The sequence below is a fragment of the Micropterus salmoides genome, unplaced genomic scaffold (assembly GCF_014851395.1).
Source record: "Micropterus salmoides isolate LMB-PRFRI ecotype aquatic unplaced genomic scaffold, ASM1485139v1 Ms_hic_scaffold_5, whole genome shotgun sequence".
Lineage (NCBI taxonomy): Eukaryota > Metazoa > Chordata > Actinopteri > Centrarchiformes > Centrarchidae > Micropterus > Micropterus salmoides.
In genome coordinates, this window is record NW_024044237.1 from 13,753,083 (window position 1) to 13,776,993 (window position 23,911).

The following is a 23,911-nucleotide window of genomic DNA, read 5'->3' on the forward strand; positions in this document are numbered from 1 at the left end:
GTTGATGGACACCAGTTTTTGATTTCACGCATCCTGCGGGAGAGAATAGCCTTAAACTTTTTATACTTCCCCGCTACTATTGGCCAACATTGTACTGAATGCTATACCTGCCAGAGTCTTAAAATATAGATAGAACATTTTAAGTGTTTCCGAAATGGGAATTTAATTTATTGACTTTTAATTTACAGTTAGGAAACCTACTGCAACTATCTTAAAAACTAAAGGTAACAATATTTAAATATTAAAGCACACTCAGCTGGAAGCAAGATAGAAGACTAGATCACATGAGTACAGGCCAAACCTCATTACTTCAGGTTCGTGGCATCTCCTCTACCACCACACATTTTATGTAAAGGTGTCGGCTACTGTGCCAGCGTCAAATGACTGGACAGTTGAAATTCTCCTTCCTCAGTGAGCGTACGCTGACACAAAAGAGGAGCTGAAATCTATTGGTAGTAATCTTGCTGTGAGACATTCTTGCCCATATGTCGTCTTATCTGCTGACTTTTCTGTTTTTTGTCAAGGTTAATGATGAGGGCTACACACCTCTGATGGAGGCAGCTAGAGAAGGCCATGAGGAGATGGTAGCACTGCTGCTGGCTCAAGGTAACCAAGCACTGCTCCTGCATCTGGGAAATGGAAACTTAATATCAAATGCCAGTCCAGTGAACAGTGCACACTTGTTTGGATTTGCTTGACCATGATCAGCGATCTCTTTGTATTTGTCTACATTTTACAAGCAATAAGATAATCAACAGTGTAATCTGTGAAATGATTTTGGCATGATTGAAATATTTAGATTTATTAAAGCGTGTATGTTTTGTATTTTATGAAACCAAATTACTTATCACTAAATGTTCTTGTTCTGTTGTCCAGGTGCTAACATCAATGCCCAGACAGAGGAGACCCAGGAGACGGCTTTGACTCTAGCATGCTGTGGGGGCTTCTTGGAAGTGGCCGACTTCCTCATCAAGGCGGGCGCCGACATTGAGTTGGGCTGCTCCACACCTCTAATGGAGGCTGCACAGGAAGGCCATCTGGAGTTGGTCAAATACCTACTGGCTGCAGGTGAGCAAGAGGAAGAAGGCCTGGAGCTGCAGGTCTAAGAGAATAAAGAGACAGAGTATTCTTAGCTGAATTTAAAAATGTAGTAGTTATATCTCTGTTTTAGAATCCTAATCTCTTGGTTTTGTCATTCAGGGGCAAACGTTCATGCCACCACGGCAACGGGTGACACAGCATTGACGTATGCGTGTGAGAACGGACACACTGATGTGGCGGATGTGCTGCTGCAGGCTGGAGCCAACTTGGTACGCAATGCTTTTAAATGCTCTTGGTCACTTATGATTGGCCCTTTGTTTTTGTTTTTTTGAGGTTTCGAAAAGGCATAGGAAGGCTTGTCGATTTTAGAACTACAGCAGCATTTTTTTGTTGAATGAAATTTTTCTGGATGTATATAACTCACAACTCTTGTTAAATTTCTGGACTAAACTAAGCTTTAACAAAACACATCTTTGTATTACAGGAACACGAGTCTGAGGGGGGACGGACGCCCTTGATGAAGGCAGCAAGGGCAGGACATCTCTGTACAGTGCAGTTCCTTATCAGCAAAGGTGCGTTATTAACTAGCTGTTCAGATTAATCAAGTTAAACGTACTTTTTTGGAAACGGTTATTCGTGTTTGCTTACATTCACTAAAAAGTGACTTATTATTTTTGAAAGGTCACGTTGACACATGCTTAAAAGTGGCCATTTTAAGCTGTTTTCTGCCTTGATGAGTAAAACTCAGAACCTCCTGAATCTGGTACCTGGACTTAATCCATATGTTTTTATACAGCTTCAACAAATTACTTGGTTGTCTTTGTTGAACTTTCAGTGATGCAATTCTTGGTCACTGCAGTTTCCCTTTATGTTATTTTGGATTGTGGTCAAATTTGACTACATTGTTTATAACATAGTGAGGGGAAATATGTGAAGCAGCTTTCCAATCCAGACAGAGGCAGTGAAATAATAAGCAATTCATTACAGGTAAAAATTGGTTTTTGATTTGACCAATTTGACTGGAAGATGCTTCATCCTGGAAGGATTTTTGCTCAGTCTGATCAATATGAAAGTGCTGTAAGGTTTAAGGAAAAGGGATTTGTCTCCAATTGCATTAATGCACTTATTAGTTTTAAGTTATGTGACACCAGTACTAGAGGAATTAATAATTGTTTGTTAGTACAGTACTTATTGGTAAATTTACTCACTAATGTATTCTTAAAAAACATGTTTTATTGGCTGACCCATGCTAATGAAGGAACGTGTCTTGTTTGTATAAATAATTTGTCCCTAATTAATTTAAGTTAGAGGCCTGAGGAGATTGCCTTTGTTAATAGAATAAGACTCATATCTCATACATAGTGAGTTCATGTGTTTACTCATCATCTTCTCTTGTCCAGGTGCTAATGTGAACAGAGCTACAGCCAATAATGATCACACAGTGGTGTCTCTGGCCTGTGCTGGAGGACATCTGGCTGTGGTGGAGCTGCTGCTGGCACACGGGGCGGATCCAACACACAGACTCAAAGTACTGCACACGCTCTGGATATAGATTAGTCCAGTATTTATTCTTGTCCAAATATGTGTAATAACCATGTGTGTGTGTTTTTTTTAATTTTTATATTGTAGGATGGTTCAACCATGTTGATAGAAGCTGCTAAGGGTGGCCACACCAATGTGGTGTCCTACCTGTTGGATTACCCCAATAACATCCTGTCTGTCCCAGCCCCTGACCTCTCCCAGCTCACTCCCCCCTCGCAAGATGCCTCTCAGGTAAATACATCAGTAAATAACTATATTAATGTTTCTCTGGGGAATATTTATTTTCATAAGCGGCAAGTCTAATCGTTGTTTAGATTGCTTAAAACTAACGTGTCTTCTGCCGGAACAGGTTCCTCGTGTCCCATTCCAAGCTCTCGCCATGGTAGTGCCCCCTCAGGAGCCCGACCGTGCCCCCTCAAATATCGCAACCCCCCCACCCGTCTCCAGCAAAGGTAATCAGTGTACCCATGAAATGGAGTTGTCGACTTCACTAAGCCCTGTAGCTGTTCTCCCCAGCTTTATGGTATTTTATTGTTAACCCATCCTAATCCTAAACGTCTTTGATACCTTTTGTTCAAATCCAGCAGTGTCCAAACAGAGACAGGCAGCCCTTCAGCCCGGTGTTCCCAACTCAGTTGGCCGGGGGCCTGAAGCAGAGCCTCTGCCGCCCTTCCACTTATGCCAGCCTCTCGAGTGCATTGTGGAGGAGACGGAGGGAAAGCTGAACGAACTGGGCCAGAGAATCAGCGCTATTGAGAAGGCCCAGCTTCAGTCACTAGAGCTCATTCAGGGGGAGCCGCTCACCAAAGACAAGATTGAGGAGCTGAAGAAGAGCCGAGAAGAGCAGGTATAATTCATCATCCACTGATCCAAGATCTGACCTAATTTTAAATCTTCTTTTCCGTATTTTAAGGAAATTGGATATTACCTTACAACCAAATCCACACTTAAATGTTATTTTGCATGCACTGCATCGTGTCAGGTTAGTCAAACAATGATGTGGCTGTTGCCCACTCAGGTGCAGAAGAAGAAGAAAATCTTGAAGGAGCTGCAGAAGGTGGAGCGCCAGCTGCAGCTGAAAACACAGCAACAGTTCACCAAAGAGTACATGGAGGCGAAGGGTTTAAAAGAGGAGCAGGAGGCCGGACAGAGTCAGGGTCCAGGCCCGGGTCCCGGAAGTACGGCATCTGGTCCAGGGCTCCTTCCCCCCACACCAGGTGCCCTAGGACACACCAGCTCTGACACGGATGAAGAGGCCAACAAAGATGGGGAGCAAGAGGAGCAGCTGGGAGAGGAAGGGGAAGAGGTGCAACTCTCAGTTAATTTGTTTTTTTTATTATTATGATGTTGGTTCTGACTCCTCTAATGCTGCTCATTTCTCTAGAGACTTAACGGTGTTTTCTTACATTTTCAGGAAGAGGAAGACGACGACGAAGAGGAGGGTTCAGAGGATGAGGCAGATGCAGAAGAGGACGATTACCCCAAGCTTCCTCGGGTGGGCACAATCTTCTGCAGGGATGGAACACAGCTGCCACAGCAGCCTCCTCTGCCCCCTTCACCGCAGGCCCAGCCCCAGCCTCAGCCTCCTCCTCCGCCTCTTCAGACTGCCTTTGTCCCCATTCAGCCCCTGCCAGACTACAACCCTGCAGACTACCCAGGAAGCACCAGCCCAGAGCTGCAGAGGGTACTGGTGGGGCAGCAGATGCCGGGCCAACAGCAGCAGGGTCAACAGTTGGCTGGGTTAGGCCCAGGAATGATACCTCAGCAGGCCCCAGATGGTCTCATGGTAGCTACACCTGCACAGACGCTCACAGACACGCTGGATGACATCATGGCTGGTAAGTGCAGATCTTTTTTGTAGTTGACTCTCATTAGATGAAAGAGTCTGCTAAATCCTCATCTGTTTGTTTGTATAACTTTTTGCCTTTTTTCCTCTATTGCAGCTGTGAGCAGCCGTGTACCCATGCTGAACACTACAACCTCACCCACACCCCTGTCCCAGCCACCCACACAGATGCCCGCAAACATCGCCTCGCCCCCTTCAGTCCTGCCCCTCTACCCCTCTGTTGACATAGATGCACATGTAAGACACAAGGCCAATTTGACACGGCATATTTTGGAGACGACAATGCAAGTCAGTACATGTATGTATAAGTTTTCTACCCTGTTAAGAGAAGTTGCTTTCCCCACAGACGGAGAGTAACCATGACACAGCACTGACGCTGGCGTGTGCAGGAGGACATGAAGAGCTTGTGTCTGTCCTCATTGCACGGGGAGCCAACATTGAGCACCGGGACAAAAAAGGTATGAATGTGTGTTGATATACTGGGCATGAAAAGGACTTTAGGTAATGGTATTATGAACTATGGGATGGTATGAATTGGATTTTTAATTCATAATAGGCGTTTCATATACTAAGTAACCAAAAACTCATATAGAGTTTATATACTCTTTTCTCCGCAGGATTTACTCCTCTGATCCTAGCTGCCACTGCTGGCCACGTAGGAGTGGTGGAAGTGCTCCTGGACAAAGGGGGTGACATTGAGGCTCAATCAGAGAGAACCAAAGACACGCCCCTCTCCCTGGCCTGCTCTGGGGGACGCCAAGAGGTAAACGCATTGTTTTTCAGTTTATATTCACAATAGTGACATTTCTGTTTAACATTTTCCTGGCTTCAACTATGCCGCGTCACCGTTATTTGTGTTAATCAGGTGGTTGAGTTGCTGCTGCTTCGGGGAGCCAATAAGGAACACCGCAATGTTTCCGACTACACGCCTCTTAGCCTGGCTGCTTCTGGGGGTTACGTCAACATCATCAAGATACTCCTCAATGCTGGAGCTGAGATTAACTCCAGGTGAGCAACAAGAACCTCATCATTCACTTTGGTTCCTTGGCATCAGTGAAACATGTCCACCCATACTAGGTCCACTAGTTCCTTAATTGTTTTAATTCCTGAAAGTGAATGAGGATGTCATTTGCAGACACCAGAGTTTCTTAAGCCACGCGATGCCAAACAAATACAAAATCTCTGTAAAAATGTGCCATAGGGTTTTAGCCGCACCCAAAAGTAATAACATAGTCATTACCTTTGTTAGAAATGAGGAGTAAGGAAACAGTAAGACAGTAACTTCATAACCAAAGCTTCATAGAAGCTGCTACTTGCTGATAAATGCTGCTCTTCAAAAAGTGAAAATACATGATAAGTTGCTAAATTGCAGCAAAAGAGGAATACGCCGTGGTGCCTGTTGTGGTTTCCTCCTTGACCATTAAACAGTTTCACTTTAGTTTCTTGTCTCTTAACAATTTATTTATTAACTTTCTCACCAGGACTGGCAGTAAGCTGGGAATCTCTCCTCTGATGCTGGCGGCTATGAATGGTCACGTACCAGCAGTGAAGCTGTTGCTAGATATGGGCTCAGACATCAACGCCCAGATTGAGACCAACAGAAACACAGCTCTGACCCTAGCCTGCTTCCAGGGGCGGGCCGAGGTGGTCAGTCTTCTGCTAGATCGCAAGGCCAATGTAGAGCATCGTGCTAAGGTGAGGATTCCGGATCTTCTGGATCCCCAAGACACACACAGTCCAGACGTAATAAAATAATTAGTAAATATTTTAGGGCTACACTGGCTGAGACCATCTTGCTAAAGTGACTTCTCACTTCATGCAGACTGGCCTTACTCCTCTGATGGAGGCAGCCTCGGGAGGTTATGCAGAGGTGGGCCGAGTACTGCTGGATAAAGGTGCTGATGTCAACGCTCCCCCTGTTCCCTCATCCCGAGACACTGCCCTCACCATTGCTGCAGACAAGGGCCACTACAAGTTTTGTGAGCTGCTTATCAACAGGTGAGTGCTCTTGGTCTTTCAGTCCATGTTGTAGTTTTCTCATAATGAGACGATCCTCAGTCGCTTCTGTTGTTGAGTGAATTAGGTCATAACGATCCTGCAGGTGAGTTGTTTGACATTGTGTAGGACATTGAGCTGGCACAGACTATTCAAGAACAAAGCCCCCTTCTGCTGTTTTCATTGCAACTACAAGTAGCAGAAGTATTTTAGCTTCAATACCTTTGTGTAACTCCTTAAGGCAACTCTTCTTCCGGTCTTTGCAGGGGCGCCCATATCGATGTACGAAACAAGAAAGGGAACACTCCTCTCTGGCTGGCGGCAAATGGCGGTCATTTTGACGTGGTCCAGCTCTTGGTGCATGCCAGCGCTGATGTGGATGCAGCCGACAACCGCAAGATAACCCCACTCATGGCTGCTTTTCGCAAGGTGCAGAGTTGACCAAACCCATGATTGTTAGTATGTCACCCTACACTTTAGCAAGCCGCTGGTTACTAACCATTTTACTTTAATATCTTAGGGTCATGTGAAGGTGGTGCAGTATCTTGTGAAGGAAGTCAACCAATTCCCATCAGATATTGAGTGCATGAGATATATCGCCACCATCGCTGACAAGGTAGGTGTTGATTCTCTTTTCAGTATTTAGTCTTCTACTTCTGTTGGACTTGACAAAACTGATGAAGATGTTAGCAAAGCTGTAACTCCAGCTGTTGGTTTCCTGTTGTTACAGGAGCTGTTGAAGAAGTGCCACCAGTGCATGGAGACCATTGTCAAAGCTAAAGACCAGCAGGCGGCCGAGGCCAACAAGAATGCGAGCATTCTCCTCAAGGAGCTAGACTTGGAGAAGGTAATGACAGACCCCATGGCTGTGCTTTGGGAGGTTCTCACATTCTAAATACACTGGATGAGGACAAACGCGTTCTTTAATTTGGCTCTGTGTTGTTTTACAGTCAAGAGAGGAGAGCAAGAAGCAGGCCCTGGCTGCTAAACGTGAGAAGCGTAAGGAGAAACGCAAGAAGAAGAAGGAGGAGCAGAAGAGGAAGCAGGAGGAAGAGGAGGGGCAGAAAACAAAGGAGGAGTTCTCTGAGATGCAGGAGCAAAAGGAGGATTCAGCTGACGGTAACTTTTTTATGACTTTTGCTGCAAGTGAGGAGACTGCAGAGCTGGTGTTTTCTAATACTTTTATATTGCATTATAAAGTACAAGATGAAAGTGGTTGGTAACTGTTCCTATCTGATTTTTATCCACCTCAGAAACAGAGGTTCCTATTGAGCCTCCAAGTGCAACCACCACCACCACCATTGGTATATCTGCCACCTCCACCACTTTCACTACAGCATTTGGTAAGAAGCGAGCAAGTGTGGCCACTACCCCAAGCACCAATCGCAAGAACAAAAAGAACAAGACCAAGGACTCTTCGCCCAACGAACCCATCATATTACAGGATCCGCAGGTGAGCACTACAGCTTTTATCAGTAGTTATGTTTGTCTTTGCTGATTCATAATGTTCTTTGTTGACTAATATCTGACTGACTGATATCTGTGTGTGTGTGTGTGTGTCTTCCCTCTAGGTTGCACTAGCACAGCACAAGGCTGACAAGAACAAGATCCACGGTGAGCCACGGGGTGGGGGTGGGGGAGTGGCAGGTGGCAACAGCGATTCTGACCCCTTGGATAGCACCGACTGTGCCAGTGAGAGCAGCAGCAGCGGGGGCAAGAGTCAGGAGCTCAACTACCTCCCTGACCTGACCTCCTCCGCCTCCTCCTACTCCTCCTCTTCCTCCTCCTCCTCTTCCTCAGCCCCCTCCTCAGGAGCAGCCCAGTCCCAGGCCCTCCTGCGCGGCCCAGAAAAGAGACACTTTCCTCAGCCGCAGACTGACGGCAAGTTGGACAACAAGGTCACAGTCTCCATCTCAAAACCAACACAAAAGTGAGTCTCTGATGGAGCAGAGCACATTTATCATCTGACATGTAGCTTGTGTGTGTGTGTGTGTGTGTGTGTGTGTGTGTGTGTGTGTGTGTGCGTGCGCACTCATCTAGGGAGAACGATTTTAAAATGCTATTTTTATGTGCGAACTACTTACTGTGAGTATTGTTCAATTGCAGACTTACATTCTCACATAAACCTATAACTTATCTCAAGTCTCAACCAACGTTACAAATAACATATTAGATCTTCATTATTGTGATCCAATCGAACCTGAGCTTTGCACATTTTTTCACAGAGCTCCGGACATGAACGACTCCACCTCAAACTCCTTGCCCTCTCCATTCAAGACCATGGCTCTTCCCGTCACCTCACCCAACAGTAAACTCAGCCTCACAAGCCCCAAGAGAGGCCAGAAAAGAGAAGAAGGTTGGAAGGAGGTGGTCAGGAGGTCAGTGGTTTATTTAATTTGATCTGTTTACATGCAGCCGCAGGGTTTTGATTGACATTTCCAGTTTTTACTTGAGGTGCACACGTTTGTAAGAGAAAGAAACTTGATACTGTTTGCGAGTATCAGTTAATGTGAATTACAGGCAGTGGTGTTACCATCTGCAGGTGTAGACTCAAAAATAATGAAATTTTACTGCTTCTTTTGAAGATCAAAGAAGCTGTCTGTGCCAGCCTCTGTTGTGTCTCGGATCATGGGCCGAGGAGGCTGCAACATCACAGCCATTCAGGACGTGACAGGAGCTCACATTGACGTAGATAAACAGAAGGACAAGAATGGGGAGAGGATGATCACCATAAGGTAAAAAATGATGTCCTCTGGTGGACTGTAAACACTACTGCAGCTGGAGAATAACAGTTGGTTAGATGCATTAAGCATGTGATCCTCTTCTGGATGATGTAATTCATTCCTACTGGACCAGTCCCACAATACAACAGTCCAAGCTAGTTTAAGATATAAAATATGGGAAAACTGGGTTTGATGTAAGTACAATTCAGGAAAGTTTAATTTTCTGTTGATCTTTTTCTAATGATCAGCACCCTTAGGCTTGTATGGTTTAGTACAAAATTGCATTTATTCATCATTTCTTTGATTTGAGAGTATGATTTATTGATTCAAGTTCAGATTTTGTAGTGCTTTGCTTCAAAAACCCTGCCTTTGCACTCAAACAGCCCCTGCTAGCGCTCCAACCGTGTGCTTGAACTCAGATATATTGTTGCTTGCACAGACTTCCTGTGCTCCATCATTTCTGTTCCTTAACCATTAAAATTTCAGGTGTAGTATTGACCAATTAAATGAACCCTGTTGTTCACTTTACTTCTTAGAGCGTCCTGTATGGGTGGTTATTCTTTAACCTGGTTCAGCCACTCCTGCCCTCAACAGCTTTATGAAATATATACTCCCCTTGTTTTCAAAACAAAACACTGCCAACTGTTGCTTAACAGTTTTCTGATAATGTAAAAGACTAAGCTAATATTATCATGGATGTATTCTTGTGTCCAAATATAAGTTCTATCAATTCAATTTGAAGTAAGTAATATCACAATTAAGATAAAACACTTACTGGAGGTCCTTGACTTTAGTGGTCTTGAAGATGACATTTTGCCAACGTTACAGAAAGCAAGGGAAGTACACAATAAAGCCATGGAGGGCGGGAGTAGATGAAACTGGTTAAAGAGTAACCACTCGTACAGGACGCTTTAAGAAGCACAGCAAACACGTCCGCATTTCATTGGTCAACACTACACCTGACAGGGTTATTGCACAAACAATCCTTTCTCTTGAATATAGAGAGAAAAAGTTTCATATAGAAAGTAGACTGAGATCCACAGGAGCAGCAGAGACTTAAATCAAATGTTGGCCAGTTAGATTCCACTCAGACTATTGTCACCAATAAAAATGTCTGTAACCCTTGGAGGATGTGGTGCCTGCATCCTGGTCCACTATTGTTGTGAAAACAGTAAACCTGCACATTGCTTGTACAATAAACAAAAATAAGAAGGCTGATTGCATGAAAACAATGAGGCAGCAGTGATGGACTTTACACATTTACACACATGCTTGTACTGCAGACCATTGAAGAAACTGTTTTTTGGTTAATTCAAAGCAATTAACTGTGCTGTGATATCTGATCAAAACTGAAGACCACAAAAGGGACCATACTTGCATAAATGCTCTGATCTATCACAAAACCAGACTAAATTATGCCATCAATTTTTTGCTATACCTTTTATAACACAAGAACATGGCCTGAATAAAGTGCGCTTTGTTGTTTCAGAGGTGGCACAGAGTCTACAAGGTATGCAGTCCAACTGATCAATGCTCTAATCCAAGACCCAGCCAAAGAGCTTGAAGATCTGATCCCCAGGAATCACATCAGAGCCCCAGGCTCTAAAACAACCTCAGCTTCCTTCCCCAGTACCACAGGAGTCACCAGCGGTTCATCCACTGGGCCAAAGGCCCTGAGCTCGTTGGTCACCTCCACCGGTGTCTCGTTCCAGCCCTCTTCATCCTCGTCTTCATCCTCCTCTCAGGCCGGGGGAAAGATTGGGAAGGGGCTGTCATCAAACGTCAGACAGCCTTTCCCTGTGTCTTTGCCCTTGGCATACGCCCACCCTCAGCTGGCTCTACTGGCTGCTCAGACCATGCACCAGATCAGACACCCTCGCCTACCCATGGCCCAGTTTGGTGGCACCTTTTCTCCTGCTGCCAGCACCTGGGGACCCTTCCCTGTGCGTCCTGTGAGTCCCGGCAGTGCTAACAGCTCCCCCAAACACAACGGAGGGACCAACAGCACTGGAGGCCAGGCTCGACCCAACTCGACCCATACTGAGCACAGCAACACAGCCAGCTCAGGAGCCTCGGTCACGACCACCAACACCGCCACCACCAGTGCACCTAACACATCTTCAGCTGCAGCCTCGCCTCATACCCCTAATCCTACCCCTTACAATCCCCAGCCGAGCATCCCCACTCCTTCCTCGGTCAGAAAACAGCTCTTCGCCCCTGACTCCAAGCCTGCTGGTGTCATCCCTGTGTCTGTTGTCGCCACTTCTACTAGTGGCAGCAATGCAGTACGAGGCACAGGTTCTCCTGCACATCACAGTTCCACTACAGCTCCCGCTAATGCCCCTCAGCAGTCAGTCGGACCTATCTCACAACCTGCCATCCAGCCAATTAAAACAGAGCCCAGTTCTGTTGCCCCTCCTGGAAAAGACAGGCCCTCTCTACCTGTAGAGAACCAGCCTGTTTCTGTCAGTGAGAGCATCAACTCTGTGGGTTTCACTTCCCCCATGGTTTTACCTCCCAAGCCAGAGCCGCGACAGCAGTTACCTCCCCCTCCCTCCTCTGTACCATCCTCAGAGGCGACACCACCCCTCCTCAACCCACAGCACAGCTCCCACCTCTCTTCAGCACCTGCTCCTGTCCTCTCACACAATGTTGCACACCCGAACAACACTGTACCCCACTTCTCAGCCCCTGCCCCCAGAGTCTCTCATCGTATGCAGCCACCAGGGCCTTACTATTCCCTTCCTGAGCAGCAGCAGCAGCAACAACAGCAGCAGCAACAGACACAACAGCAGCAACCGCAATTTGTGCCGTTCAATGCTCAGCAAGAACCCCCAAAACAGAACCAAAACCAGACGTCCCAGCCCACAAATTTGCCTCCACAAGCCCAGACCCAAGCTCAAGCTCAGGCTCCCGGCTCCCTTCAGGTCTCTGCTAATCTGGGGATGATGAACGGTTCCCAGATGCAGCACGTGGCCAATGCAGGCAAGCCTCAGCAGATACCCCCCAACTTCGGTCCTGCAGGCCTCTTCAACTTCAGCAGCATTTTCGATAACAATAGCCAGGTGAGTTGAAGTAACACTTAGAATTTAAACTTTACTCTAGACATCTTTCTTTTACTTTTGGCTGTTCTTATGCAGTGGCTTCACATGACACGGGGGCAATAAAGGGATTTAACTAAACAGTACAAATATCATGGTTACTTTTCTTTTTTTCCCCTCCTTGCTGTTACATAAGATCAGCCGTGCACCTAATAATTCTAATTTTGTTATCAATTGTGCTTGCCTTGCAGGTTGGAAACAATCAGGTTTGGGGTGCATGCCATCTGCCAACTCGATCACCTCCAGAGCAGTCTTACTCAGCCCCACCAGCCTACATGAGCATGAGCCAGATGGAGAATATGATGCCCCCACCTCCTCCAGACAGCTCTAAAGCCCCTGGTTACCGCTCTGCCTCACAGAGGATGGTCAACAGCCCCATCGGTATGCGTTTTTTTTATTTGACTTTATAGATTAAGAAGAGGAACCTTTTTAAATAGGAACCTAACTAAAACAGCATCAGAATGGGATAGCAACAGTATATATGCACCCAAATATAATGAAAAATATATATGTGAGAAAAGGTAGCATAGTAGAAACATGTCTTAAAATAAGGCCTTATATTTCTTAGTAAGGGGAAGTTGTGGTACTATTTTTCATGAGCTCATTGATGAGCTGTTTCTTTAATTGTCACACCCACAGCGTTGACCAGCTATGCCACCAGTATGTCTGGCAGCCCTGTGTATCTGCACGGTCACACAGGGGTTGGCACACCCTCATTCAGCAGACAGCACTTTTCCCCTCACCCATGGAGTGCATCCACATCAGGTACTAGGCTCACGCTCTTTTTCGTTGTGATTTTCTTATAACATTTCTGCCTTGAACTATCTATTTAGACAAGCAGTTATTTGACTGCTCTTTTTATATTGGTATGTTTTTATCTGTAAGCCTTTTTAAAGCTGGGGTAGGTAACAGAGAAACTAGCAAAAGATTGCTACATTTTCAAAGTATCCAACCCAAAAAAAATCCCACCCCCTCCCTTCAGATCTCCCTTCACTGCCACTCCCTGAAAACATATTTTCATGTGCACGGGCAGAGTGCGCAGGTAGACAGTCCATGCTTATAAAAGTCCTGCAACAGCCACGGATACCGAATCTTTGTTATGTAAAGAGAATTTTAACAAATAATAAAAAATGCCTCTGAAATAAAAATAAATTGCCTACCCCAGCTTTAAATTCATGAAATTTTCACTGGATTATTACAATTTTTATTTAGTTTTTTGTTGATGTTTTTACACTTTCGAATGCGTACATCTGAACTGCTCCTAACAATTTCCTCCTTTACTGTCTCTTCTCCACCAGGTGAATCTCCTGTCCCACCTCCCTCTACGGTGTCATCTTCTGCCCTTTCCACCTCAGCTGTGGCCCCTCCTCCCCAGCCTAAGCCAGGCAGCTCCTCGCAGCAGGACCGGAAGGTCCCCCCACCCATTGGCACAGAGCGGCTGGCCAGGATCAGGCAGACGGGTTCTGTCAACCCACCTCTCCTCACCACCAGCTACACAGCATCTGTTGGACAGGGAGGCATTTGGTCGTTCGGGGTTGGCAGTGCTTCGGGTAAGAGCAAATTATGTTTTTCCTTTTTATTTTGTTAGTACATTCTCCCCGTTGTCTTAATTCTATTTGTGTCATTTAAACACAAATGGATATTTAAATCTCAGTTACTGTGCACTAGTAACTTATATCCATTAATTATGCTAAACCCCTGTGTGTCTTGTTACAGAGGCCATGTCTGGTTGGTCCCAGCCTCTGATGAGCAGCCACATGATGCACCCTCAGCTGCAGGCAGAGCAGTCGGCTTTCTCTCAACACCAGCCCATGGAGCAGGATGACACAGGCATCGCAAACCCTGCCAACAACTACCACCAGCCTCAGCATTTGCCCAACAGTTACATGGACTTCCCAAAGGTAACACAAAGCCACCACACTGTAGATGATTTAACCCCAGTTTCTCTTCCAGACACATCTTTTACTAAGAACTTTTACTTTTTGTCTGTTCAGGGGATGCCTATGTCAATGTATGGAGGAACCATGCTGCCCCCTCATCCTCCCATGGCAGAGGGGCCAGGGGGACCCATGTACAATGGTTTGCACGCTGGTGACCCCGCATGGAGCCCCATTATCAAAGTGGTCCCAAATAATGCAGATAACTCTGACCCACAACAGCAGGTATTGTCCTCTTTTATTATACCCATGCTGTCACCTCACATGTTTAGAGTCAAACTGTTAGGCTTGTGTTTCTGCCATTAGTCTGATAAAATGTTTGACTACATTTGTTTTAACATATACCACTTATTGGTCCCCTCTCTCTTCAGGTGTGGCCTGGTACCTGGGCACCTCATGTGGGCAATGTGCACCTGAACCACGTCAACTAGACCGCGTCCACAGCAATCAAACGCACACAGCATGACCCACAGCGCAAACATGAAAAACCAACTGACGAATATGACCGAATGAGACAAACGAAAAAAAAGAAAACCTTACAACATGTTAACTTTTGTAGAGACCTGAGAGTGTGGAGCAGAGGTTGAAGAATTGGAAGTTCTCTTGACGCCATTCTTTGATGTGCCTATCTCAAACAAGTAAAGGGGAAATTGGGCGAGGGCTGTTATCAGTGTCCTGATGATGCAAACAAACATGCGCGATCACCTGTTCAACAGGATCCATTCTCTGCGTAGTTTAGCGATTTTGACTTAAACCCACATATGCCGTTCTTGGGCTGCAGGGGGCTCAACATGAAGTAGCTATTTAAACTTGGCCCAGAACTAGATGATGATTACCTAAAGAGAAATCAGAACCTTTTAGAGTGGTAAATACATGTATAATTGTTTACATACTAAAAAGGGTTAAAATGAGAGTAAATTTCATGTCGTATAGTGGCTCTACTTTATGTAGCCTGTATTAATGTGAAATATTTACCTTAATATTCAATAAAAAGATTGAAAAGTATTTGTGTGCTGTTTTATGTAACATTGTTCTTTACTTATTTTCATGGATGGACTTTAACAGACATCAAGACTTTGGTAGTCATTTCAAGATATGTGTTTAGTTTTGTAGTTTAGTTTTAGCTTTTAAGTTAGAATTGAGCTAGCTGGAAGGGCTTCATTGTCATGCCCAATGGAATCTGACCTAACACCATAAAACTGCATGTTTCCAACCCAAAATACAACATCACCACTTATCTATTTGATATTAAATGATGGTTGTGTAACACTGAACTTTACCCAGTACTGCCGCTTAGTGGTAAGAACTATCAGTAATCTCCCTGTCTGGCAAGCATTTAATCATTAAACAGAATGTGGTCCTAGGACATCATAGATTGGTTAATTCCTTGGAACATAATATCTAATTTGTATTATTGTACAATGATTATGTGATCCTGTAAGCTACAGTCTATCATTCACATTTTTTTTTAGGCTGTATCGCCAGCCCTCTTGCATTAATGCGAACCATATTGTTTATGTGTAGAACTTAAATGGACATTGACATTTTTAACATTTCTCTTCGAAGAGTGCGTGTGTAATGTTGACAATGCAAACATGGCAGACGGCAGGAGGGGAACGCCACTGACACTCCTTTCATTCATGATGTTTTAAACAATGTCGTTTTATTGTGAAGGATGAGGGCAAAGTGTAACCGGAAGTGTAGTTCTTCAGTTCCTGAGTTTTTATAACAAGGTAAGCATGGCGGCGACAGCAACACCAACGGTCCCTGAGCAAACACCTGAAACACTGCGGTCAGGACCAGTACCATTTGACTTTTCTCAGCCCCCGGTCATCGAAGGCTTCAACCCTCTGCCGAAGATCAAAGATGAGACCTTCAAAGATAAATTTATTAGAAAAACCAAGGAGAACCCGTTCGTCCCATTAGGTGAGTTACACAAGCAGGGTAACTCACTGCAGGGCCAAGTGACACTGACAGAAGTGCAGTAACGTTACATGTAGTCTTTTCTCCTACCGTGTGGTCAAATAAACATCTAATTCCGCGTTAGCATCATAGACCGTATAAAAGGTTATAATTTAAAGCTCTAACACACTCTTATCGTGAGGTCAATAGTAATTTACGTAAGCTAACATGAGAGAAAAGTAGCTAACCTAGCTGTAAGTTTGTTTGTCACCGCCAGAAAAAACTTGTAGTCGTGTGAGTCTCGTTAACGAATGATTCAACTTTAGTCGAAGCCGAGTCAAATCAGTTTTTGTGTAGTTTGACCTCGCCTTTAATATGAAACCCTGAGGAGCCGCGATGCCCTTGATATACTATTTCAAGGTTCAGGTAACCCAAATCTCAAAAATACACTTTCTCACTCTTAGTATTGTAGTTATTTTCATAATGCACTGTAGGTTTCAAGTTACAAGGTTGTAACCCCTTTGGTGTCCTTTGTTTTAATAAATGTGACCCTGATAGCCAATAGGTGTCTGAATATACTCGTTGTACCAAAGGACAAGGCTGCAATGTTAACGTTATATGACATTAAAGAGTATTTTCTCACCACCTTTTACCTTCTTCTTGGATAGTCAACCCGTCCAGTACCTGCATTGTTCTGTCACATCCTGTTTATAAGTTCTGCTTTGCTTTCTCCAGGTTGTGTGGGAACAGCAGGAGCGCTGATGTATGGTCTCCGTGCCTTCCATCAAGGGAAAACCAGACAGTCCCAGCTGTTGATGAGGGGGCGTATCTTTGCTCAGGGCTTCACTGTAGTTGCCATTGTTGTTGGTGTCTTTGCCACAGGGCTGAACCCCAAGCAATAAAGACGGACCAATCCCATAGCTCTGCCATTCAGCTCGGGATTCAGAGCGGGGCAAACTTAACAGTGGACTGATTTTACGGAGTGAACTTAATGTGTTTTTGTGTGATACCTATGTTAAGGCCAACACTATTGTTGTTTGACCACTGTGAAATGCTCACGGTGATGAATGTTTTGCAACAACAAAGTATAATCAGCTCCTTATCAGACAAAGCATGATAAATTATTTTTAAATTTATTGCGCTCTAAGACACTTGAGGCAAAATGATGATAAATATAAAACATATGCTTTGTGCTCGTTGCTCTTCTGGAAGGTTATATTTCAAATGTTTCTGTGTATTGTCATTGAAATAATATACAGAGAACACCTGTCCTCTGATAGAAATTTTAAGTTGAATCTGGTGTCCCTGTGTGTATTTGAGATAAAGCATCACACACAGAACTGTAGACCTCTACTCTGTATACAACCTTTATTTAAAAATTAAAAAAATCTGCGGGGAAATGAAATGTGAACAGAGTTTTTATATTAATTGGCCTGGGTGAGTAGATCTAAATGGGAGGGTTTTAGACACAAGATGGGCCCAGTCCACCAATGTCCACCTTAAACACAACAGACTTTCACTTGAAGATCCTTGATCATTTCAGTTGCGCCAAATCATAACAGACATCAGGGCACTTTTCACATAGACTGAACCCTAAAAAGTGTCCCTCAAACACAAAGTGGCACGGCCTTCAACAGGCTGCATCTGAGTATGCAAGGGTGGAAGTTGGCACTGACAGGGCCACACAATTTCAGCTCCTCACACATGAACTGGGCAAACTGGGATACAGGTGATCATCTCCAGGGCATTGTGATGGCAGGCTTAGCTGCGAAATACTTGAGGACAAATAACTGTAAAGTGATCAAACTCCATTGTCTTTATTTTTCAGTTCCCTTTTAACATTCACTTATTTCAATATTCATTATGTCCGAATAGGCAACATGTGAAACAATGTGCAGACATTACCGTTGATATTGACACCTTATTGATTGTTGTTTTTAAAAAATCGAACACATTGGTGTAACAAAAACATGGGAGCATAACATGTCTGCTGAGAAAATCAGTGAAATGAGAACTTGCACGAGCTGCTGATCATGTGAAATCTTAAAAATTTAGATGAAATCTTTGGTTGTGAATTTTTATTTTTCTTAAATCTTGCCCAATTGAAGAGGAAATCCATCTGGCTAAATACTCAAACTGGATTAAGCGCTACATCAAAAAGGCCACAAGCATATGCATTTGAAAGAGAAAAATATGCTAGCTACGTTACATATGGTAATTAGGGATATAATACAACAAATGTTAACAAAAGCTGTATTTAGAATTCTACATAGATGAGAGGCATACGTGGTTACAATCTAATATGCTTAATTAAGTGTTTGATATAAACCAAAATGCTAATTTATAAAACAAAAAAACTGTGCATCCAAAATATTGGCAGAGGCATGCAATAAAGTTGACCTAATAAGTTAAAGGGGAAGTAATATGTTTAACTTAAAGTAACAGTATTTTCTTAAGTATAGCAGTGATAAAACTGACCAGCTAAAGGATGTCGTAACACTAGAGCAGGCCTTCATCTTCTCACATGAGAGTGGGGTCAAGTATATTATTTCAATATATAGGCATCAAGAAAGGCGGGAAGTTTTCAAAGATTATAAACATACCAGGAATTTTATGGAAAAGGGAATAGAAACTCTTCTGATGCAGCGTGAGGTTAAAACTGAAAGGCAATGTTTTAAGAACAAAACTCTCCCCGTGACCTCCTCTAGCGAACTAGAGGTGTCTGTTTGAGAGAGATGAGGACAGAACGCATTCGTGAAACATCCTTTGCCTGTTTGTTGGTTTTCGGATTGAAGTCACAGAGACGGGCTACTCTTTCCCATTCAGATCCTGGGCTGTCGCCATCGCTCTCTGCCAGGAACGCCTCCTCTGATGCTCTACAGTTGGGAGGGAGACCACAAAAAAAGACATATTAATATTAGAGGGATTTCAGAACAGTTCCCATAACAGCAAAACCCATCCGAGGCAAACACGGTGCTCAACCACACAGTTCAATTACATGAATAGCACCTGCGTAAAAGATTCACAATGACGTCATGCATTTCTTTATACTAATCACAATAAGTTTAATATATTTATTATATAACCTCACATATGAATGCAAGAAATACCAAGTTAGCCTTCAAAAACAAAATTTAGTGTTTAGGCATGCATCAGGTGAAAATCCACAACTGCTTTTTCTGGGGTAGCATAAAAGCATAAGAATTCTAAACCTACACAAAGCCTATAACATCAGAGTTGGGCTGTTTGTAGAAAGCCTTGTCAGCAATCCTAGTACGCAGGCAAGGCCAAGAAAGCAGGAAAAAAGAAGGAGAAAGGAAAACAGTGTCAAACAACAAGCAGAGAAATGTTAGGGTTTGCATTAAAAGGATTATGTAAGAGACTGAGAAACAGTTCTAATGAGGTGGAAATAAAAAGATTTAAATGGTCTAAGGACTGAATATTTCTGGTGCACTGTTTCCAATAACCAAGCTTGGACTAGTGAAGCAATCCAGGCAGCTACAGACTGCTTGGGTGCTGGGCTGTGGCGGAAACTGTGACATTTGCTCCCTGGTGTTTGCATTCCTTCTAGCTAGCTGGCTTCCTGTTTTGTTTTCCAGGCATTCTAACCGGACACACAGCTGTAGACTAATATCTCATCAGAGGATTGTCTCTCAGCGCTTTCACAGACACAATGTAAGAAACCGGCTAAGACTAGAGCCCCAGATGCAGTGTGATACCGTGCCAGACTTGGACAGAGTCTGTTGGAAAGTGTGAGAGAAGAATGGATTAGCTTGGTCAAGAAAAGGAGAGGCTGCGATATTTTTATAAGAGTTAACATACACCATTGACTGCAACCAGGCTAAAATAACAATCTTTAAATAATACACAGAATTTCTGTTATAAGCAACACTTTATATACTTTTAGACATGAAACGGTTACACCACACCAATCATTCAAACATTTGATCCCTTGGTGCAGTAAGTCCAACACAAGTGCTTCAATTTTCTATATCACTCATTAAACATTCAGTTTACAAAATATCTTCAAGTCCACATAATGTGATAAAGCATTGCTGATATAGTGTGTATGTCGCTACAGGTCAGTGTGGTGATTAAAGCATCGTCACATCATAATGATAAACCAACTGTTACTTCTCTGCATGCTAACAGGGGACATGTCAGACACTAACCTGTTGTTGGCCTTGTTCTTCTCCATCTGCTCATGCTGGTGTACATGCCAGTCCTCCAGCTCCTTTTTGGCTTTCTCTCTCCACTCAGCCTCTGCTGCCTTGGATGCGGAGTCTTGTTAGGATGTAACAACAGAGAACAACCTAGTCAGAGATTCCTCAAAAGAAATTTGAGCTAAAGAACTGACTTATTAGTAGGTCTGTGTGACAAATTTAGATATGTTGCATCATCTGTCTTAAAAGGTAAACTGCAAAAAGATACACAACAAAATGACACCATCACAGTGGCTCAGTACAGCTGTAAAGTAGGATGTGCATTTCACAGTATGATTCATTCCCCAATGACAACATCTTAGCTCACCTAACGCCTCAAGGCGAGTCTTCTGCTCTTCCCTCCACTTGCGTAAACTCTCTGGCTCTTGCCTCTGAATATCCACCTGGGCGATCGCTGCGTAGTTATCTGTTGGGCCATTGGACTCCTTTTGGAAAACAGAAAACAGTTATTTGATTCAAATACTGGGTAGATGGTAAATCTATCACATTGTAAAATACAGGAATGCCAATACAAAAAATAAAGGGAAAGTCAATGAAATGATTTGATGGTGTTCAGAATAAAACTCAACCACACATACAAAGGGATGGACTAATTAATAATAATATAATTTAAGAAACAGGCTACAGATATGTGTAATGCTCACCTGAAACATATCCCCATTCACCGCGGCAAGCTCCTGTTCGAAACCGTCTGACATTTATATAAGAAAACAAAGTTTAATGTTAAGATAGGCAGTTTTTAATTTAGCTTACGTTACACTTCCTTGTCACTACTAAATGTTACAATGGCATTTTGTTCCTATAGGCTCAGACCTCAGAAATGCAGCAGCACCTGTTTGGACACAGGAGCTGTCAGTGCAGCTTTGTCAATTGACAGGACAGGTTTTTCCGGAAAGGTGTTAACGAACAGTGAACGTTAGCTAACATTATTTAGCTCATTTACTCCTGACGTTATTTAAGTATAAAGTTAGCGTTACTATATAACGTTAACGTTATACATGCTTGCTCGTAAGCAGTGTTAGTATAACGTCCAAACGTTAGGAGGTTTTGTTGTGTGATTACTAACGTTTACTAACGGATGTTGTCAGTGTACAAACAAACGCACTACCGTCAGTTAGCTAAGTTAAGCTATAATGCTAACTGTCCACTAGACTAAGCTAAGTTAACTGATGCATACCTAACACAACATACTAGCGATGCAGTTGTTAACATATAGGAATATGGCCATTGTTTGCTAACTACTATCAGTCACATATTAGCTAGCTTTTAATTATTTGAATTATTAGCTCTGTTTGCTTGCCAGCCGAAGCTCACATTAGCTCAGTCACAAACTTGCCATAGTTGACCGACTGCGGCGGAGACGGCTGGTGGCCGCCCGCTCCTTCCAGCGCCCCGAACCCTTCGCCGTCGTTCTCTATCCCCGCTATCTCACTCTCCTGTTGAGCCAGGAAAGCTGCAGCTGGGTCCTCTTCGGCCGGGTGTGCTCCGTTGTCAGCCATCTTTCACAAAAGTGTTTCGAAGTTTAACTGAGCTCGGTAGGATTAGCTAGCTAACGTGACCCAAAAATTAGGCGACCAGTTCAACTGCAACGTTAATACCAAATTAAATATTTCAGTGGAATATCAGCTATTCAAAGTAGAGTAGAAGTAGTTGTACTGTGAACAATAACGCATAACAAATAAATCGTCTGTAATAAAAAAAATCTGCGTTTTGACTGTAAGGCCCTCACTGATGATTCATGATTTCTTCACTTGTACAGCCTGATGATGGAGCAGGGCAGCACCCTGAGGGTACCAATCCCTTTTCTTATGGTTTGTCTCCATCTGCCGGTCATCTGCTGCATAGTGTCAGTAGGCCTTGAGATGCATTTGATCAAAAGTCACACTACTGATTTTTAGTGTCACATTCATTAAAATAACAAGCCTAAACAAAAATATATATTAACAGCAGATCTATTAAATCGCAATTATAATATGGAAAATTGGGCTAGGCCTGTATTATAATCCCACAGTCCTAATATAAAGTAGTCACACGGAAGGTCTCTCCTGTAGAGGAGCACAATAGCAGGTGGAGGGGAAGTGTGGCAGCAGCATGACTGAGGTGGGTCAGAATTAGACAGAGCTGTTTTTTGTGTGTTTATTATCCAAATAATGTAACAATTATATACTTAACAAAATTATAAACACTCATTCTTCTTTGCCAAGATAATCCATCCACCTCACAGGTGTGGCAAATCAAGATGCTGATCAGACAGCATGGGTATTGCACAGGTGTGCCTTAGCCTGGCCACAATAAAAGGCCACTCGAAAATGTGTGTGTGCCAGAGTTCCAGTGATATCGAGAAATAGAGGACAAACAAGGCGCTATATATCTATAGACTATCCATCAACAGTATTGAAGATTCTCAGATTCTTAAAACTATAACACCATGAAAAAATAGTAAGAAAACATTTGAGTGTTTCTTCCTTCTTCCTTGTAAAGAAAGACAAACTAGCCAAATGTTTTTTTTTACTTTGGCAACCTTTAAGTTGTTCCTACTAATAACCCATGAGTAATCAAAAAGAGTTTAAATAGTTTAAATTTAAATATATAAAAAAAAACACGTTTGTTACAACTTCAACATTCATAAATGATGTCCTTTTAGAAAGCGGTATCCAGCATTGGTATAATGTTGCTTATCGAGGTGGAACTATTTTTTAAGATTTATTATGTACTATTTGGTTTATTCCAATATATATATTTTTAAACCCCTTTTGAAAAAATTTTAATCTTCAAAGTAACAGGCAACTTTTACAAATAGAAGTATTGCATTCAAAAAGTTACCCGGGGGGTAACACGATTGTAACAGGGGGCAATTATAACACATTCAATTTTCAAAATCAGAACTAAACTAGAGTGATGACTCTGCACATGCTCAATAGGATCCTGCCTCTGCCTGTGGAAAAGGAGCAGGATCAGTTCACCTTAACAGATGTTTTTAACAAAATATTGATTTTGAGGTATGAAAGTAACTTTGGAGGTACAGTATTTTTCTTCTGGTGTCTAAAGATTATATGACTGCAAATTTAAACTTACATACATTTTATCTCTAGGTTATTGATTAACAATTAACACTAACAAACTATGCTGATATAGTTGTGGCTAGTGGGCATACAAGATTTAATCATGCTGGAACATTGGCCACATGGCCCAATGTAAGCAGCTTGTTTGTCTGTTTTGACATACTTTTGTTATTAATAAATATAAATTATCACATTTCACTAAATATAAATGTAAAATTACATTAAAAAGGGTGAATTAAAAGAAATGGATTAGTTCTAGTATAAACAAATCACCAATTAACATAGGCCAACATTCTTTGTATAAAATAATGTGTGTTTTAAATGTGTTTAACAGAAAATGTGAATATTATATAGGCCTAAGTCTGTAAAAGTAAAGTTCCTTTCATTGTCAGAGAGTCTGTATAGTGGATTTAAAGAAGTTGATTGTATAAGACCCAGCAAAACCAAAGAGAATGACTAGTTCAGTTGTAAAAAGCAATTTTATGAAGTTAGAACAGAGAACTTAGTAGAGGATGCCTGACAAAAAAAACTCTTAAGTA

At 42.9% G+C, this 23,911-nt stretch overlaps 3 protein-coding genes across 10 annotated transcripts in view; 2 read left to right on the forward strand and 1 right to left on the reverse strand.

Annotated features, from left to right (window-relative positions):
- ankhd1 (ankyrin repeat and KH domain containing 1) overlaps window positions 1–15,190 on the forward strand; it is a 29,651-nt gene extending 14,461 nt beyond the window's left edge. For 5 of the 6 annotated variants that reach the window (XM_038699485.1, XM_038699487.1, XM_038699488.1 and 2 more), the window contains exons 9-39: window positions 525–606; window positions 877–1,068; window positions 1,201–1,310; window positions 1,526–1,613; window positions 2,442–2,569; window positions 2,671–2,814; window positions 2,933–3,035; window positions 3,168–3,430; window positions 3,602–3,889; window positions 3,998–4,421; window positions 4,527–4,666; window positions 4,776–4,887; window positions 5,047–5,192; window positions 5,295–5,437; window positions 5,911–6,124; window positions 6,252–6,427; window positions 6,691–6,853; window positions 6,945–7,040; window positions 7,155–7,271; window positions 7,375–7,543; window positions 7,678–7,877; window positions 7,996–8,354; window positions 8,650–8,802; window positions 9,010–9,159; window positions 10,637–12,212; window positions 12,440–12,629; window positions 12,888–13,013; window positions 13,547–13,798; window positions 13,965–14,149; window positions 14,243–14,410; window positions 14,557–15,190. In XM_038699485.1, the coding sequence (XP_038555413.1) occupies window positions 525–606; window positions 877–1,068; window positions 1,201–1,310; window positions 1,526–1,613; window positions 2,442–2,569; window positions 2,671–2,814; window positions 2,933–3,035; window positions 3,168–3,430; window positions 3,602–3,889; window positions 3,998–4,421; window positions 4,527–4,666; window positions 4,776–4,887; window positions 5,047–5,192; window positions 5,295–5,437; window positions 5,911–6,124; window positions 6,252–6,427; window positions 6,691–6,853; window positions 6,945–7,040; window positions 7,155–7,271; window positions 7,375–7,543; window positions 7,678–7,877; window positions 7,996–8,354; window positions 8,650–8,802; window positions 9,010–9,159; window positions 10,637–12,212; window positions 12,440–12,629; window positions 12,888–13,013; window positions 13,547–13,798; window positions 13,965–14,149; window positions 14,243–14,410; window positions 14,557–14,616 (6,717 nt within the window). In that variant the 3' untranslated portion in view covers window positions 14,617–15,190. The remainder of the gene's footprint in view (window positions 1–524; window positions 607–876; window positions 1,069–1,200; window positions 1,311–1,525; window positions 1,614–2,441; window positions 2,570–2,670; window positions 2,815–2,932; window positions 3,036–3,167; window positions 3,431–3,601; window positions 3,890–3,997; window positions 4,422–4,526; window positions 4,667–4,775; window positions 4,888–5,046; window positions 5,193–5,294; window positions 5,438–5,910; window positions 6,125–6,251; window positions 6,428–6,690; window positions 6,854–6,944; window positions 7,041–7,154; window positions 7,272–7,374; window positions 7,544–7,677; window positions 7,878–7,995; window positions 8,355–8,649; window positions 8,803–9,009; window positions 9,160–10,636; window positions 12,213–12,439; window positions 12,630–12,887; window positions 13,014–13,546; window positions 13,799–13,964; window positions 14,150–14,242; window positions 14,411–14,556) is intronic. The other variant, XM_038699486.1, reaches the window with a different exon arrangement.
- Window positions 15,191–15,890: 700 nt separating this feature from the next.
- Window positions 15,891–17,487, forward strand: higd2a (HIG1 hypoxia inducible domain family, member 2A). Its single transcript, XM_038699356.1, has 2 exons — window positions 15,891–16,111; window positions 16,823–17,487. Exons 1-2 carry the CDS (start codon window positions 15,925–15,927, stop codon window positions 16,987–16,989), a joined length of 354 nt encoding a protein of 117 aa, XP_038555284.1. The 5' UTR covers window positions 15,891–15,924; the 3' UTR covers window positions 16,990–17,487.
- A 391-nt stretch (window positions 17,488–17,878) lies between these two features.
- On the reverse strand, window positions 17,879–22,082 carry cltb (clathrin, light chain B). 3 transcript variants are annotated; one of them, XM_038699353.1, is made up of 7 exons: window positions 21,647–22,082; window positions 20,955–21,001; window positions 20,618–20,735; window positions 20,260–20,371; window positions 19,807–19,827; window positions 19,304–19,357; window positions 17,879–18,963 (listed from the first exon to the last, which is right to left on the reverse strand). In XM_038699353.1, exons 1-7 carry the CDS (start codon window positions 21,807–21,809, stop codon window positions 18,792–18,794), a joined length of 687 nt encoding a protein of 228 aa, XP_038555281.1. In that variant the 5' UTR covers window positions 21,810–22,082; the 3' UTR covers window positions 17,879–18,791. The 3 variants fall into 3 exon arrangements, with proteins under 3 accessions (XP_038555281.1, XP_038555282.1, XP_038555283.1); XM_038699354.1 differs by lacking the exon at window positions 19,807–19,827; XM_038699355.1 differs by lacking the exons at window positions 19,304–19,357; window positions 19,807–19,827 and having other exon boundaries at window positions 21,647–22,077.
- Between the last annotated feature and the right edge of the window lie 1,829 nt (window positions 22,083–23,911).

Excerpts from the sequence above, each read along its gene's own strand:
- higd2a (XM_038699356.1), top strand. The coding sequence starts at position 15,925 with ATGGCGGCGACAGCAACACCAACGGTCCCTGAGCAAACACCTGAAACA. Across the intron at positions 16,112-16,822 it reads GAACCCGTTCGTCCCATTAG|GTTGTGTGGGAACAGCAGGA; the intron begins GTGAGTTACACA and ends TGCTTTCTCCAG.
- cltb (XM_038699353.1), bottom strand. The coding sequence starts at position 21,809 with ATGGCTGACAACGGAGCACACCCGGCCGAAGAGGACCCAGCTGCAGCT. Across the intron at positions 19,828-20,259 it reads AAGAACAAGGCCAACAACAG|ACTCTGTCCAAGTCTGGCAC; the intron begins GTTAGTGTCTGA and ends ACTTTCCAACAG. Across the intron at positions 18,964-19,303 it reads TCTGATGTTATAGGCTTTGT|AGCATCAGAGGAGGCGTTCC; the intron begins GTAGGTTTAGAA and ends TCCCAACTGTAG.